This window comes from Lipotes vexillifer, unplaced genomic scaffold, assembly GCF_000442215.2.
Source record: "Lipotes vexillifer unplaced genomic scaffold, Lipotes_vexillifer_v1.1 scaffold946, whole genome shotgun sequence".
NCBI lineage: Eukaryota > Metazoa > Chordata > Mammalia > Artiodactyla > Lipotidae > Lipotes > Lipotes vexillifer.
In genome coordinates, this window is record NW_006776646.1 from 2,054,654 (window position 1) to 2,069,137 (window position 14,484).

At 40.6% G+C, this 14,484-nt stretch overlaps 1 protein-coding gene across 1 annotated transcript in view; it reads right to left on the reverse strand.

The window, feature by feature from the left end:
- Positions 1-14,081, reverse strand: part of CCDC54 (coiled-coil domain containing 54) — a 27,459-nt gene extending 13,378 nt beyond the window's left edge. The window contains 5 exon segments of the mRNA XM_007450547.1: positions 12,682-13,105; positions 13,107-13,174; positions 13,177-13,586; positions 13,785-13,816; positions 14,037-14,081. Of these exon segments, the coding sequence (XP_007450609.1) occupies positions 12,682-13,105; positions 13,107-13,174; positions 13,177-13,586; positions 13,785-13,816; positions 14,037-14,081 (979 nt within the window).
- Between the last annotated feature and the right edge of the window lie 403 nt (positions 14,082-14,484).

The following is a 14,484-nucleotide window of genomic DNA, read 5'->3' on the forward strand; positions in this document are numbered from 1 at the left end:
GGAAAGAGAAATACTCTCTGTTTTAAAGACGGTGAGAAGGAAGACAGGCTCAGAGTGTGGTTCACTAGGTTTTACGTCGTGTATTAATACATATTTCCTGTCAAACTCTGTTGTTCCCTTGAATGACAGGCTGTCCTTATCAGGACAGGTTATCGCTGTCCTTTAAAACTCATATAAGCTACTTAAACACTGTTCACAGCTCTTCAACTTTTTAAAAATACTTTAACATTTAGAAGTATGATCTGAGGCTTCTACCAGAAGTCTGTGTGTGTTTATTATTATTACTTTTAAACAAACTATAATAACCAGAACAATATCACTGACAAAAGGCAAAGAAATTAATCAAAAGTTTTATCTACACATATATATTTGATATAGATATATATGTATACATATATGATACCAAATATATCTATGTATGTATACACAAACACATTGCCATATAATATTTGTGCCTGATCCCTGATGAAATGCTCAGATAATAGAAGACTCACATGGCAAATTCTAGTGCGGGAAAGGTCAAAGTTTCAAAGATAATGGAAAAAGGAATGAATGAGCTGGGAAAAGAGGCTTTGGTTGGGTGGCAGTACTGGTAGATTTCTTATCCTTGATCAATGCACCACCCTACTTAGAGAACATTAGGAAGCTCACAGAGATGGTGAAAGACATAGTTAAATGTCTTTGACCACTAACCCGATGCATTTCCCCATGCATCTTGCTATTCTTCTTCTTCTTTTTTTTTTTTTAATATTTATTTATTTGGCTTTGCTGGGTCTTAGTTGCGGCATGCGGGATATTTAGTTGTGGCGTGCAGGATCTAGTTCCCTGACCAGGGATTGAATCTGGGCCCCCTGCACTGGGAGCATGGAGTCTTAACTGCTGGATCACCAGGGAAGTCCCTCTTGGTATTCTTTTATCTGTCAGAATGCAAGAATTCACTGTGGCCTAAAGGGCACCAGACCCACCATCTGGAATCTGGTCCAGACTCTTCTAATCTGGGTAACTTTAGGCAAGTCACTTCTACCTCTGGATCTCAGGTTCCTCTTGAGTGAGTTGGACTAACATTTTGGTCCTCAGTCTTTTTCTGCCTCAACATACTGGATAGTTGCTGCCCAGCAAATTCAATAGTAATAGTAGTAGAGTATGTATTCGGGTTCTGCAGAGAATCAGAATGAGTAGGATAGATACATAGGAAGAGATTTATTGTGAGGGATTGGCTAATGCAGTTATGGTGGCTGAGAAGTCCCATGATCTGCCACCTTCAAGCTGGAGGCCCAGGAAAACTGATGGTATAGCTCCAGTCCAAACCTGAAGGCTTGAGAACCCAGGGGAGCCAGTGGTATAAGTCCCAGTCTGAGTCCTAAGGCCCAAGAACTGGAGGGCTGAGGGTGTAAGTCCTGATCCAAGGCCAAAGGCCCAAAAGCCAGGAGTGCTGATGTCTAAGATCAGGAAAAGATGAATGGTCTAGCTCCAGCAGAGAGGAAATGCACCCTTCCTCCACCTTTATGTTTTATTCAGGCTGTCAACAGATTGGTTGAGGCCCACTGCATTGGGGAGGGAAATCTTTTTTTACCTAGTCTACAGATTCAAATGCTAATCCCTTCTGGAAATATCTTCACAGACCATACAGAAATGTTTTACCAGCTATCTGGACATCCCTTAACCTAGTCAAGTTGACACACAAAATTAACCATCACAAGTTATATTTATTGAGTACTTACTATGTGTCAGATGCCGAGTTAAGCACTTTTCCTCGTTTCATTCTCAGCACATGTTTTTTTTTGTTTTGTTTGTTTGTTTTTTGCGGTACGTGGGCCTCTCACTGCTGTGGCCTCTTCCGTTGCGGAGCACAGGCTCCGGATGCGCAGGCTCAGCGGCCATGGCTCACGGGCCCAGCCGCTCCGCGGCATGTGGGATCTTCCCGGACTGGGGCATGAACCCGTGTCCCCTGCATCGGCAGGTGGACTCTCAACCACTGCGCCACCAGGGAAGCCCTCAGCACATGATTTTGCATTATATTTTATTATTATCCCCAATTTAGAGACAAGGAAATTGGCTTAGAAAATTTTAAAAACTCAGCAAGGTTACACAACTAGTGAATAACATATCCCTTCTTAATTCAGGCCTATCTAATATCTAGGTGTTTGTTCTTACTCCCTATATTATACTGCTCCATTATATAGTCATGATTCTCAAATGGGGTAGTGGTAAGTTTATGCCCCCTGACTCACGGATATGTCATGATATTGGTCTCCCAGGAGATTTTTAAAAGCCCACTTGAATATCACAGAACTAGATAATCTTTAGGCTTCTTTTCATATATAACTTTGACGACTTGGGGATCCTGCTGCTGAGAAGGAAGGAAACTTTTGTCATGCCTTGCAACAAGATTGAATCTAGTAAATTCCATTGCTTTTTGTTGTCCTCAAATAGCCTGCGTGAATCTGCCACTCATCAATTCCTCTTTGTCTCCTTCAATAACTCACTGCCTTCAGAGCAGCCTCTGATCAGAAACGTCATTAAGTTAGCTCTGACTTGTCTTCTGATCATACCTCTTAGATAACATATTGAAAATTCCAGTTGGGTCACTGATGGTGTTCTTCTAATTAGCCTGCCTTAGGCATAATTTTGTTAATATTTCTGTAACAACAAATAACCATGTCACTGATGGCTGTGGTCCAATTACAACCTGTACATCAAGCTATTAGCATCTTTATAGTTGGCAAAGATAAGTTGACTGAGGGTCACTATAAATAAGAGTGGCATCCATATTTCAATTTTCTGATATCCAAAAGATGTGTCACACCTTCCATCGGGGTATTGTCTCATGAGAGCACCCCTTCTGAAAGGACTGGTAGAAAGAATACATCATCAGAATCACACTACCACCTGGGCATGTTTTCATGCATTTCATTTCCTAGCTTTGATAAGAGCCGGGGAGAGAAGAAATGGCTAAAAATAGGTGGGATCCTTGACTAAAGGAAAAGATTGGAAAAGTCCTGTGGAGAGCTGTTCCTGGAAGTTTTGCAGATTCTTTAGAGCTAAAATGTAACCCAAAGTAGAAAAAGGATGACCATCACATTTGATTTAACTGCCTGTGGAGACACTGCCTGTTTTTTGTTTTTTTTTTTAAAGTATTTTCAGAACACATGGTGTAGTGCCTTACTTCTGCCTGGTGGGAAGATCCTTATTGTATGAAGGGCTGCACCAGAACCTCAGGAGTGTTTTTCACTCCTATTGGGAGTTTTCTTTTTTCTTTTCCTTGTCCTTCCCCTCTTTCTTGACTCTGCCTCTGTCTGGGGTGCATGTCCCCACGCCGTACACTCTTCCACCTCAAGCTTTAGGTGAAAAGAGTGGGCTGGGGAAGGGGAAGGATGAGGGGCTATGCAAACTTATCCTGTCTTTGTCACAAGAGCCTTACAAGAGCAACATTCCTACCTGCATTGGTCCAGCCACTGCCCTGCTCCACTAACTTCACTGGCCACTAATATTTCATAGTTCAGAAAGGCTTGGAGTTCCATGTTTCTCACCAATACAGTTGTTTTCTAAGTAGATTATATTCTAAAAGACAAATGAGGGAGAAAAGCCTACAGGTTTTGCCTCTACCTCACCATCTCCATCACCATTTATTGAACACCACCATGTACCAAGAATTATGCCAAGTGCTTTACATGTAAAAACCCTCTCCCTTCTATCTCAGCTTTCAACCCATCACTGTAAAAGATGACCCTGGCCCCCCTTCAGCCCTTATTCCCTGGACTAGATTTTCAGGAGCCACATGGAGCAATTGTCTCCCCTGCCCAAGAACTCCCCATCTCAGCTTTTCATCCTTAGAGTTCCTGCATTGGTCCCCATTTGGGTACTGCCCTTTGTCTCCGAGTTCCCCAAGGTGTCCTCCTAGTACCATCAATCTGTGAAATCTTCACTCTACTATCAGAAGTGGGGACCCTGATCCAGCTGTTAGGATACTGCTCTTGTTACTTTCCTGAATACACTTTGGCACGAGAACACACACAAGCTTGGCTCTGTAGTTTAATGAGTACCAATATCTCAGGTGTATTGTAGTTCAGTCGGGTTTTACAGGTTGGCCCCAAATCCAACTCTAGTACTGTTTCTTTGTAATATGCATTTTGAATTGTATTCAGCGGATTTACAAATGAAGTTTTGAAGCATAATCAATTGCTATGTTAGGGACTGTCTACATTTTGGATGCATATGGAAAAGGTTGCATTTTTGTGACTTGAAGAGTTAACCTTAAAACATTACTTTTAGGAATAGCAATGTCTTTTCCTAATGAGACTTGAGTTGTGTCCTGTGACAAAACGAAATTACGTTTTAAATGAAGTGTGTGGTTTTCTACTCCAAATCAAAGCAACGGACCAATAATTGGCAACTGGAGAGAGCACTATTGAAAAGTGTGTTCCTTTTTCAGGAAAGGAAAAGAAAGTCTATGTAATTTTCATCTCTTTTGCTTCACATCTAGCTCAGCTAGTTCCTGGCATAGAGTCACATTTCAGTAAATGTTGGTGAATGCAGTTTTGAATAAATATGTTGCTCTAATGTCTGTGTCTATACTAGCAAGTATTCCTAACTGAACCAAATTATTTATCTTAAACTGAGTCTCTTCCCCACTCCCACCCCCCGGCCCCAATACTTTTCTCTGATGTTTATTTTTATAGTGCGCAAGTAAAGGTTGGCGAATGGCTGTTACAATGATGGCATATCTGTTGAAGGCCCAGACCAGGAGGAGAGCTGTCACACCCTATCTTATTCTTATCGCACTATCTTTGGTTGAGGGAGTCAAGAGTTGGTTTGGAGCTTTTGTATGCAGCCTGTCACTTGGTTCATTATTTGTCTGGAGTCCTTTATGGCTGATGAAAGGAGGCAGAGTTCTAATGGGAGCTCATCGAGATAGGGTCCATCCCTGTTCACCTTCATGCCCCTTTTTTAACATCTAGCTTAGAGAAGGAAGGAAATGACTACCATTTGTTAAGTATCTACTAAATCAGGCACTGTTCTGGGCAGTTTATACACATGGTCTCATTTAATTAATACAACAGTCTTATGATACAAATTTAGAGTTGAGAAAACTGAAGAATACAGGCTTAAGGAATTTGCCAAAATCACATAGTTATGAAGTTCACCATTGTATACTCAGCTCCTAGCACAGTGCCTGATACATAATAAATGTTCAGTAAATAAAGGCTGTTCTGCTTTGAATGTTTTTGCTCTTTTCACTGTCAAGCACTGCCTATCCAATAATTGTGCTTAATATGATAGCCACAAGAATGGTTTGAGACATTTTGGTGAATGTGCAATGGTTTTCATGTTTGACATATACATTGTAACCATTCATCTTGTTATACCCACTCTTTGTAGAGAAAAATGGTGCTTTCTTTTCTTTTTCTTAATTCAAAAATATTTACCTATCAGTAAAACTGATTATGGTGTTTAAGATAAACAGGTAAGTTTCTGTCTCTAACATAAAAAGCTCAAAGTTGGGACTTCCCTGGTGGCACAGTGGTTAAGAATCCGCCTGCCAATGCAGGGGATATGGGTTTGAGCCCTGGTCCAGGAAGATCCCACATGCCACGGAGTGACTAAGCCCGTTCGCCGCAACTACTGAGTCTGAGCTCTAGAGCCCGCGAGCCACAACTACTGAAGCCCGCAGCGCACTTAGAGTCTGTGCTCCACAGCAAGGGAAGCCACTACGATGAAAAGCCTGTGCACTACAACGAAGAGTAGCCCCCGCTCGCCGCAACTAGAGAAAGCCTGCCCAGCGACGAAGACCCAATGCAGCCAAAAGTAAATTAAATAAATAAATTAATTAATTAAAAAAAATAAAAAGCTCAAATTTTTATGAGGGAGACACGTGAGCACAAAATGACAATATATGTTATATGTATATAAAATCAATGGCAACACTGGCAGGGGTTTTTTGGGAGTCCCCAGTTTCTGCTACAGAGAGACTGAGGTAGAGAATAAGAGTCAGGGAGGTGTCTTAGAGAAAAAATATTTGAGTTGAGACTCAAATGACAAATTATTGCTTATCAGCTAGATAAAAGAAAGGCATCCAAGGCAGTAGGGGCAGCAAGTACAAAGATACAAGATTTCAAAAAATCTGCAAGACATTTCATGTGGCTGGATGGTGGTTTGCATGTAAAATTATCATGGAAGGATGAGGATGAAGAAGTAATTTATTAATAAATACCATTTATTTTATACTTACTGTATGTCAATTAGATTGCTAAGAGCTTCATACAATAATCATCATTATTCCTGGCAACAATCTATGATTATTATTCTTATTTTGGAATAAGGATATTAAGGCTTTGGGAATTTACACTTTGACTTAATTCCAAAGTCACACAGCTAGTGAGTGACAGAGCCAGCTCTTGAATCAGGTGAGTCTGACACCATAGCCATTGTACTTTACCACTATGGAACACTGCCTTCCAGAGGTAAAAATTCAGGATGGAAAGAGCATAGGCTCTGCTTAGAAATTTGGATTTTATTCTCTTCACTATGAGAAACAATAAAAATATTTTAGAACTGTTTGTTTAAAAAAAAACACCCTCTCTTTGACAGTGGTCTTGGCAATATATTTCTGGATGTGTGTCCTTAGGCAAGGGAAAAGCAAATGTAAACAAATGGGACTACATCAAACTAGAAAGCTTCTTCACAGCAAAGGAAACCATCAATAAAATGAAAAGACAACGTGCTGAATGGGAAAAGATATTTGTAAATCATATATCTCTTAAGGGGTTAATATCCAAAATATATAAAGAAGTCACACAACTCAATAACAACAACAACAACAAAAAACCTGCACAAACAACCTGATTCAAAAATGAGCAGAGAGGGCTTCCCTGGTGGCGCAGTGGTTGAGAGTCCGCCTGCCGATGCAGGGGACACAGGTTCATGCCCCGGTCTGGGAGGATCCCACATGCTGCAGAGCGGCTGGGCCCGTGAGCCACGGCCGCTGAGCCTGCGCGTCGGGAGCCTGTGCTCTGCAACGGGAGAGGCCGCAACAGTGAGAGGCCCGCGTACCGCAAAAAAAAAAAAAAAAAAAAAAAATGGACAGAGAACCTGAATAAACATTTTTTCCAAAGGAGACACACAGATGGCCAACAGTCATATGAAAAGATGTTCAGCATCACCAGTTTATAGGGAAATGCTAATCAAAACTACAATGAGATATTGCTTCACGCCTATTATAAAGGCAAGAACTAACAAGTGTTAGCAAAGATGTGGAGAAAAGGGAACCCTCATACACTGTTGATGGGAACATAAATTGGTGCCCACTATGGAAAACAGTGTGGCGGTTCCTCAAAAAATTAAGAATAGACCTACCATATGATCCAGCTATCCCACTTCTGCATATTTATCCAAAGAATATGAAAACATTAATTTGAAAAGATATATGCAAACCTTATGTTCATTGAAGCATTATTTACAATAGCCAATATGTGGAAGTGACCAAAGTGCCCATGAGTGGATGAATGGATAAAGAAGATATGGTATATATATATATAAATGGCAAGGTTTCATCTTTTTAATATATACATATATATATGTGTGTATATATATATATATATATATACACAGTGGAATACTACTCAGCCATAAAAAGATGAAACCTTGCCATTTGCAACAACATAGATGGGCCTAGAAGGTCCATTATGCTAAGTCAAATAAGTCAGAGAATTTCAGTTATATGTGGAATCTAAAAAACACAACAAATGGACAAACATAACTAAACAGAAACAGAGTCACAGATACAGAGAACAAACAGGTAGCTGCCAGAGGGGAGGGGTATGGGGGATGAGTGAAATACGTACAAACTATGAGGGAAATTAAGAGGTACAAACTTTCAGTTACAAAATAAATGAGTCATGGGAGTGAAATGTACAGGGGAGTATAGTCAATATATAGTCAATAATAATGTAATGTCTTTTTATGGTGAACAGGTGGCAACTAGACTTATCATGGTCATCATTTTGTAATGTATAGAAATATCGAATCACCATGTTTTATACAGTGTTGTAGATCAATTGTACTTCAAAAAACAAACAAACTTATAGAAAAAGATTTGTGGTTACCAGAGGCAGGGGGTGGGAGGAGGTGGAATTGGATGAAAGTGGTCAAAAGATATAAATTTCCAGTTATATAAGATAAAAAAGTACTAGGGGGCTTCCCTGGTGGCGCAGTGGTTGAGAGTCCGCCTGCCGATGCAGGGGATGCAGGTTCGTGCCCCGGTCCGGGAGGATCCCACATGCCGCGGAGCGGCTTGGCCCGTGAGCCATGGCCGCTGAGCCTGCGCGTCCGGAGCCTGTGCTCCGCAACGGGAGAGGCCACAGCAGTGAGAGGCCCGCGTACCGCAAAAAAAAAAAAAAAAAAGTACTAGGGATGTGGTGTATAACGTGATTAATATAATTAACACTGCTGTATGTTATATATGAAAGTTGTTCTCATCACAACGAAAAAATATTTTTTCTTTTTCTTTAATTTTGTATTTGTATGAGATGATGGATGTTCGTTAAACTTATTGTAATCATTTCATGATGTATGTGTGTCAAATCATTATGTTATACACCTTAAACAATGCTGCATATCAATAAAACTGGAAGGAAAAAAATAAAATTTTCTAGTTGGCTTTTTCCAGCCTGTGGAATCACAAACAAACAAAATAAACGAACAAACCAAACCAAACAAAAACAAACACACAGATGGTACAGATGAATCGGCTTGCAAGGCAGAAATAGAGACACAGATGTAGAGAACAAACGTATGGACACCAAGGGGGGAAAGTGGTGGGGAGTGGGTGGTGGTGTTGTGATGAATTGGGAGATTGGTGTTGACATTTATACACTAATATGTATAAAAGAGGTAACTAATAAGAACCTGCTGTATAAAAAATAAATAAATAAAATAAAATTCAAAAACAAACAACAGATACAGAGAACAGAGCAGTAGTTACCAGAAGGGACTGGGTAGGGGAGTGGGCAAAATGGGTAAAGGGCCTCAACTGTATGGTGATGGCTGAAACCTAAAGTTTTGGTGGTGAGCACGCTGTAGGGTATACAGAAGTACAAATATAATGTTTTACACATGAAGCTTATGTAATGTTATAAACCAATGTTACCTCAATAAGAAATAAATTTTAAAATTATCTTTGTTTCATAAAAATTTACCCTATTAGGATTGGACTGTGGACATTGTGGAGGCTGGAAAACCAAGCAGGAAAACTTTTCATTCATATAGAGATATTATGGCTTGAACCAAAACAGAAGTGGGGACAGAGATAGAGGATGGATTCCATGAATTGTTGGAAGGTAAAACAGGGAAAGATTTGATGATTAATACATCAAGTAAGGGAGAAATTCAGAGTAATTTCCAATCTGGTGTTGTGGATAGCTTGCACCGTCGTGCCATTAACAAAAAGGATACTGGAAGAGAAATGGGTTTGAGTCAGAAGGAAGAGCTATTAATGTTAATTTTAGAAAATAAAGAGTTCGACACTCATCCAAGTAGAGAAGTTGACTTGGAACTAAAGCTTAAGATGTCTCAGGAGACGATGGGTTAGGAGTCCTTTGATTTGGGAGTGAGTAAAGTGAAGTGAAGCATCAGTATTTTAAGGGAATGACTAGTGGCAGAGGAATCATCTAAGAGACTGAGGAAGATCTGCCAGAGTGATGGGAAGAGGACCAGAAGAGAGAGCATAGAAGGCATGATTCTAAGAGCTGTGGAAAGAGTGAGAGAGGAGGAGGTAGGGACAGGAGGGTGGGCCTCTCATTCAGAGAGGATGACGAGAGATCAGCAAGAGAAGTGGGGACGCAGGGACAAGGCACATATACTTGTGAAAGCTGAGCGCAAGGAACTGGGAGGTGGTGATTAACAGGGAGGAAAGAACAGGACTAGCTGATGAAGACACTATGAGCCACTGGAGGAGGAAAGTGGACAAGAGAGGCATCACTTCCTCTGAGCCAGGCGGGATGGAGGTGTGTAGGCTGAGAGGCAGGTGGATTTGAAAGCAAGGACGGGAAAAACTATTTGCTCACATGTAGTTTCAAGTTGAGTTACAATTTTAATGAGTCATGTGAGATCGCATCTAAGTGATGATAATAAGTATTTGACTCAAGAGCAAAATTCTCTTTCCTCACAGGAAACTAATGTGAATTAACAGAGTGTAAAACAGTCATCTTTTGGAAAAGTTTGAGATCCTGAGAAAATCATGTAGTGTACCTCTCACTTTCTCCTTCTCTAACATTCTTATGTAGGTGAAAAACAGGTTAAAATGAACATGGTGGGGATCCCTGAAGAGAAAAATGAGATCCATGGAAGAGTTAAAATGATAGCCCAGGGCTTCCCTGGTGGCACAGTGGTTGGGAGTCCACCTGCCGATGCAGGGAACACGGGTTCGTGCCCCGGTCCGGGAAGATCCCACATGCCGCCGAGCGGCTGGGCCCGTGAGCCATGGCCGCTGAGCCTGCGCGTCCGGAGCCTGTGCCCCGCAATGGGAGAGGCCGCAACAGTGAGAGGCCCGCGTACCGCAAAAAAAAAAAAAAAAATGATAGCCTGTCAGTACTTTACATTTATAAAATGCTTGGTGGCTTTTATTTCCCACGTTCCCTACCGGCTCCACTCCTGTGCTCTTGTTTTTCTGTACACTGCCCTCTCCATCTCCTCCTCACCTTCCCTCCTTACTACAAGGCTCATCAACCCTCTTTCTCCTCTGATACCAGGAGCACTTTTTATATTGTTCTTTGCTGCCCATCCCCATCTATCGTGCCTTAGAGTTGTGTGTACATGTTTTGTTTGTGCCATTCGATGTTATGTGTCTACAGTACAGGGAATGTCTTCTACTTTGTCTTTTACCCTCCACTATCCCTTGCTATTAGCAAACACTGAAGAAATATTTATTAAGTGAATATAATGATTCCCTTTTTATAGATGACAAAACAAAGGTACTTGAGATGAAATAATAAAGCTTGCAAGTGTAGAATTTAAGACTGTTCAGAGCTAAGGTCTTCTGATTCCAGGCTCTTTTCCTAAACCCTTTGCCTCTCTAGGAACATTAAGCAAGTGCAAAGGGGGAACATAGTGCAGAAAAAGTGAAAATGTGCATTAATATAGAGGCTCAGGTGACCCAGGCAAATACTAGTTGAGTCACTTTTTACTCTCCCAGTAGCCACTTGTAATGTCATTTGCCTGTGTCATGGCCGACCTTCCCTAGTTACTCTGATGCGAGGGTCACAACCAATGTGCCCACCTGGAGCTCAGCTGTTCTTTACGGATATCGCTGATGGTCAATATAGACATAGAGTTTGCTGGTGCCTTTACCAAAAGGATACTTTACTTTGTTGGCACTGTTAACCCATTGAAAATAAACCCATTTAATAGATAGCCTTGCTTTAAGTAGGTATATGATAGGATCATCCATGCTGCCCCTATCACATATTGACATATTTTAAAAGTTATGTGCACATTTTATCTGTAAAATTGTAGATAAGGATCAAATAAAATGCATTTTTGTAATGAAAAAGTTGTAATGTATAATTACAATGAAATGAAAAGTTTGTAATGTATAATTATTACCACACTGGCACCAGATGATGTTGTGTCTTCTTATCCTACTTCTCCCTTTGTTTCCTCTATACTCACCGTAGTTCCTTTTTCCTCATTTGAAACTGGGTTGTTCTTAGCTAACTGCCAAAGCCCTCATTTCAAATGATTAGCTGAGAATAGTTTAAAATAGTACATTTTCCAAGGATATTTGTAGTTTAACAGCATATATTTCATTTACTAACTTAGTGGTGAGGAAAACATTTTTTTTGCAGTTAATTTACATGATATTTAGAAAAATTACATTACAGTGGCAACCACCTATTATGTCCAAAAATGAAGCACACACCCTGGATATGTAGTATATGGTTCATGCAAACAAAGGCTGTCATATAAGAATCTACGGTGGTATAGTGTTGAGATTGAGATTTAACTTAGTTCACAAATCCAGCCTCAGATTTTCCCTTTTCCTCTGTCTCAAACCTGCAAGATATGGTATTTGTCTCATTTCATGAAAATGTAAAAATAAAACCGCAATACCATAGTCACCTTTTCCCCGCTTTTCTAATTGTTTGATAGAGACGAAGTTGAAATTGAAAGAAAACTCCCATTTTTGGAATAAATATTTTCCTGGCAATAACTTGTCCTTTCAGTGCCTTTCATTTTTTATAGCTCTAACTTTAGTAACCTTGACAGTGGGTATCTTTTTCACTCTATCCTGTTTAAAATTTTGTTAGTAGAGTCTGTCTCTAGTATCACGAATCTTATCTGCAAAGGCCACTAAGATAAGAATGCATAGAAAACTGACGCCAGGGCTACTAAATGTGTTTCTCATTCCTTTGACCCCTTTATTCTTTACCTCCAATTATCTATGAAATGGGTGCTGGATGAGTCCTCATGAATTGCCTTTGAGAAAACAAGAAACTTGACAGAAAATGCATCACGATTGTCCAATGGGATGATATGCCTCAACTTACTGTAGACGTAAAGAAACTTTGCAGACAGCCAACCCATAGTAAGCTAACTACCAAGGAGTTCACAGCAACCACAAAGATGTGTGAATGCTTAGAATGGCCAGGTTACATTTATTTTGTACCAAGCAAAGCAGAAAATTACTCTGTAGTTGACTTACTTCCTCTTTTGAGGAACCAAAAAGACAGTAAATATAGTTGAAAACAGAGAGACAGATTGTGGTCAAGCTTACAATAGGCCCAGTGAGTGGACAATATCTCTGGGTTATGACTAGTGGTTCCTCAGGAGGGATGGCTGGCCTACAAAGAAGCCACTGGATGAATTTCTCTAACTTGGTTGCACTGAGGAAAAATCTCCACTTTCCTCCGTGGACAAAAGTTAGCTTGATCCATGTATTAAAGTCTGGGTAAATACAAATGTTTGACTTTGCTTTTTGAAAGCTTCTTAAGGCATTTTAATGATTACTTTTCTTCAGAGCTTTAATTTGGGGAGAAATTGTTTTTTCCTCAAGATGATCAGTGGGCTTGGGATAACTGGGCACCTTCTCTGGTTCTGCTGAGATTTCAAGAGTCTGTAGAGGCCAATGTGTTCTTCAAAGTTTCTGGTTGTATGAGTTTGTGGAGAAGTTCTATGATCTATCCTTTTCTCTATCCAGAACCTCTAAACAATGTACATTGGAGCAAGAATTCTGGTTTTCCAATTCTGTCACCTTTTTCTTTAAAGCATCAATGTCTTCCTTCAGAGAGAAGATATCTTTAGTTACTGTGCACTGTTTGTCTTCACTAACATTCATTCTGGTTTCCAGTACCTCCATTTGCTTCTGATAAAAGTCAGTCCTTTCCTGGATTTTTGGTACTGGGCCCACAATGTCAGTCACTTGCCTGAGGATTTCAATCTGGGCAGTTTTAATATATCGGAGCATTACTATAACATTCATTTCTTCATCAGCGTTTACGTCATCTTGATCACAATCATAGGAAATCATAGTTGGATATCTAGTTGAATTTGGGTGCTGGTTCTTACATGTATGGTAAGCATTTTTTTTTCACGTCTTTATTGGAGTATAATTGCTTTACAATGGTGTGTTAGTTTCTGCTTTATAACAAAGTGAATCAGCTATAACATATACATATATCCCCATATCTCCTCCCTCTTGCATCTCCCTCCCACCCTCCCTATCCCACCACTCTAGGTGGCCACAAAGCACCCAGATGATCTCCCTGTTCTGGTAAGCATTTTTAAGACATTGTCTGATCTTGGAGAAATTTGAATTCCACATCTGCCAAGCAGCAGCATTTACCCTTTTTTTTGTTGTTGTTTGGTACTTGGGCCTCCCACTGCTGTGGCCTCTCCCTTTGCGGAGCACAGGCTCCGGACCTGCAGGCTCAGCGACCATGGCTCACGGGCCCAGCCGCTCCGCGGCATGTGGGATCTTCCCGGACCGGGGCATGAACCCGTGTCCCCTGCATCAGCAGGCGGACTCTCAACCACTGCGCCACCAGGGAAGCCCCAGCATTTACCCTTTTGGTGTGAAGTTTGTACATCTTTCATAATGAAACAAGAGACAAGGTGTTGGGAAATCTGACCAAAATTAAAGAAAGAAGCAATGTCAGAATGAAACGGTCTTTCTCTTACTATTTTTCCGGTGGCATCCTAGAACGCCCTATGGAGAACATCAAGGGCAATAGTAGGCACCCTTCGATGATTAGCTTCTTACAGGGCGGTCCAACTGGAGAGCTCTGTGAAATAATGGGCAATTGCATGGAATCCCTCATAGGCTGACCTGGTGCTGATGCCACAATGGCTGCTGGCTTAGAATATATTTAACCTTAGGGCAGTAATTCTCAAAATTTTTGGTCCAGGACTTTTTTTCACTCGTAAAAATTGAACACCGCAGAACTGTTGTTTATGTGAGTTATACCAATCGATATTCCATATTAGAGATTA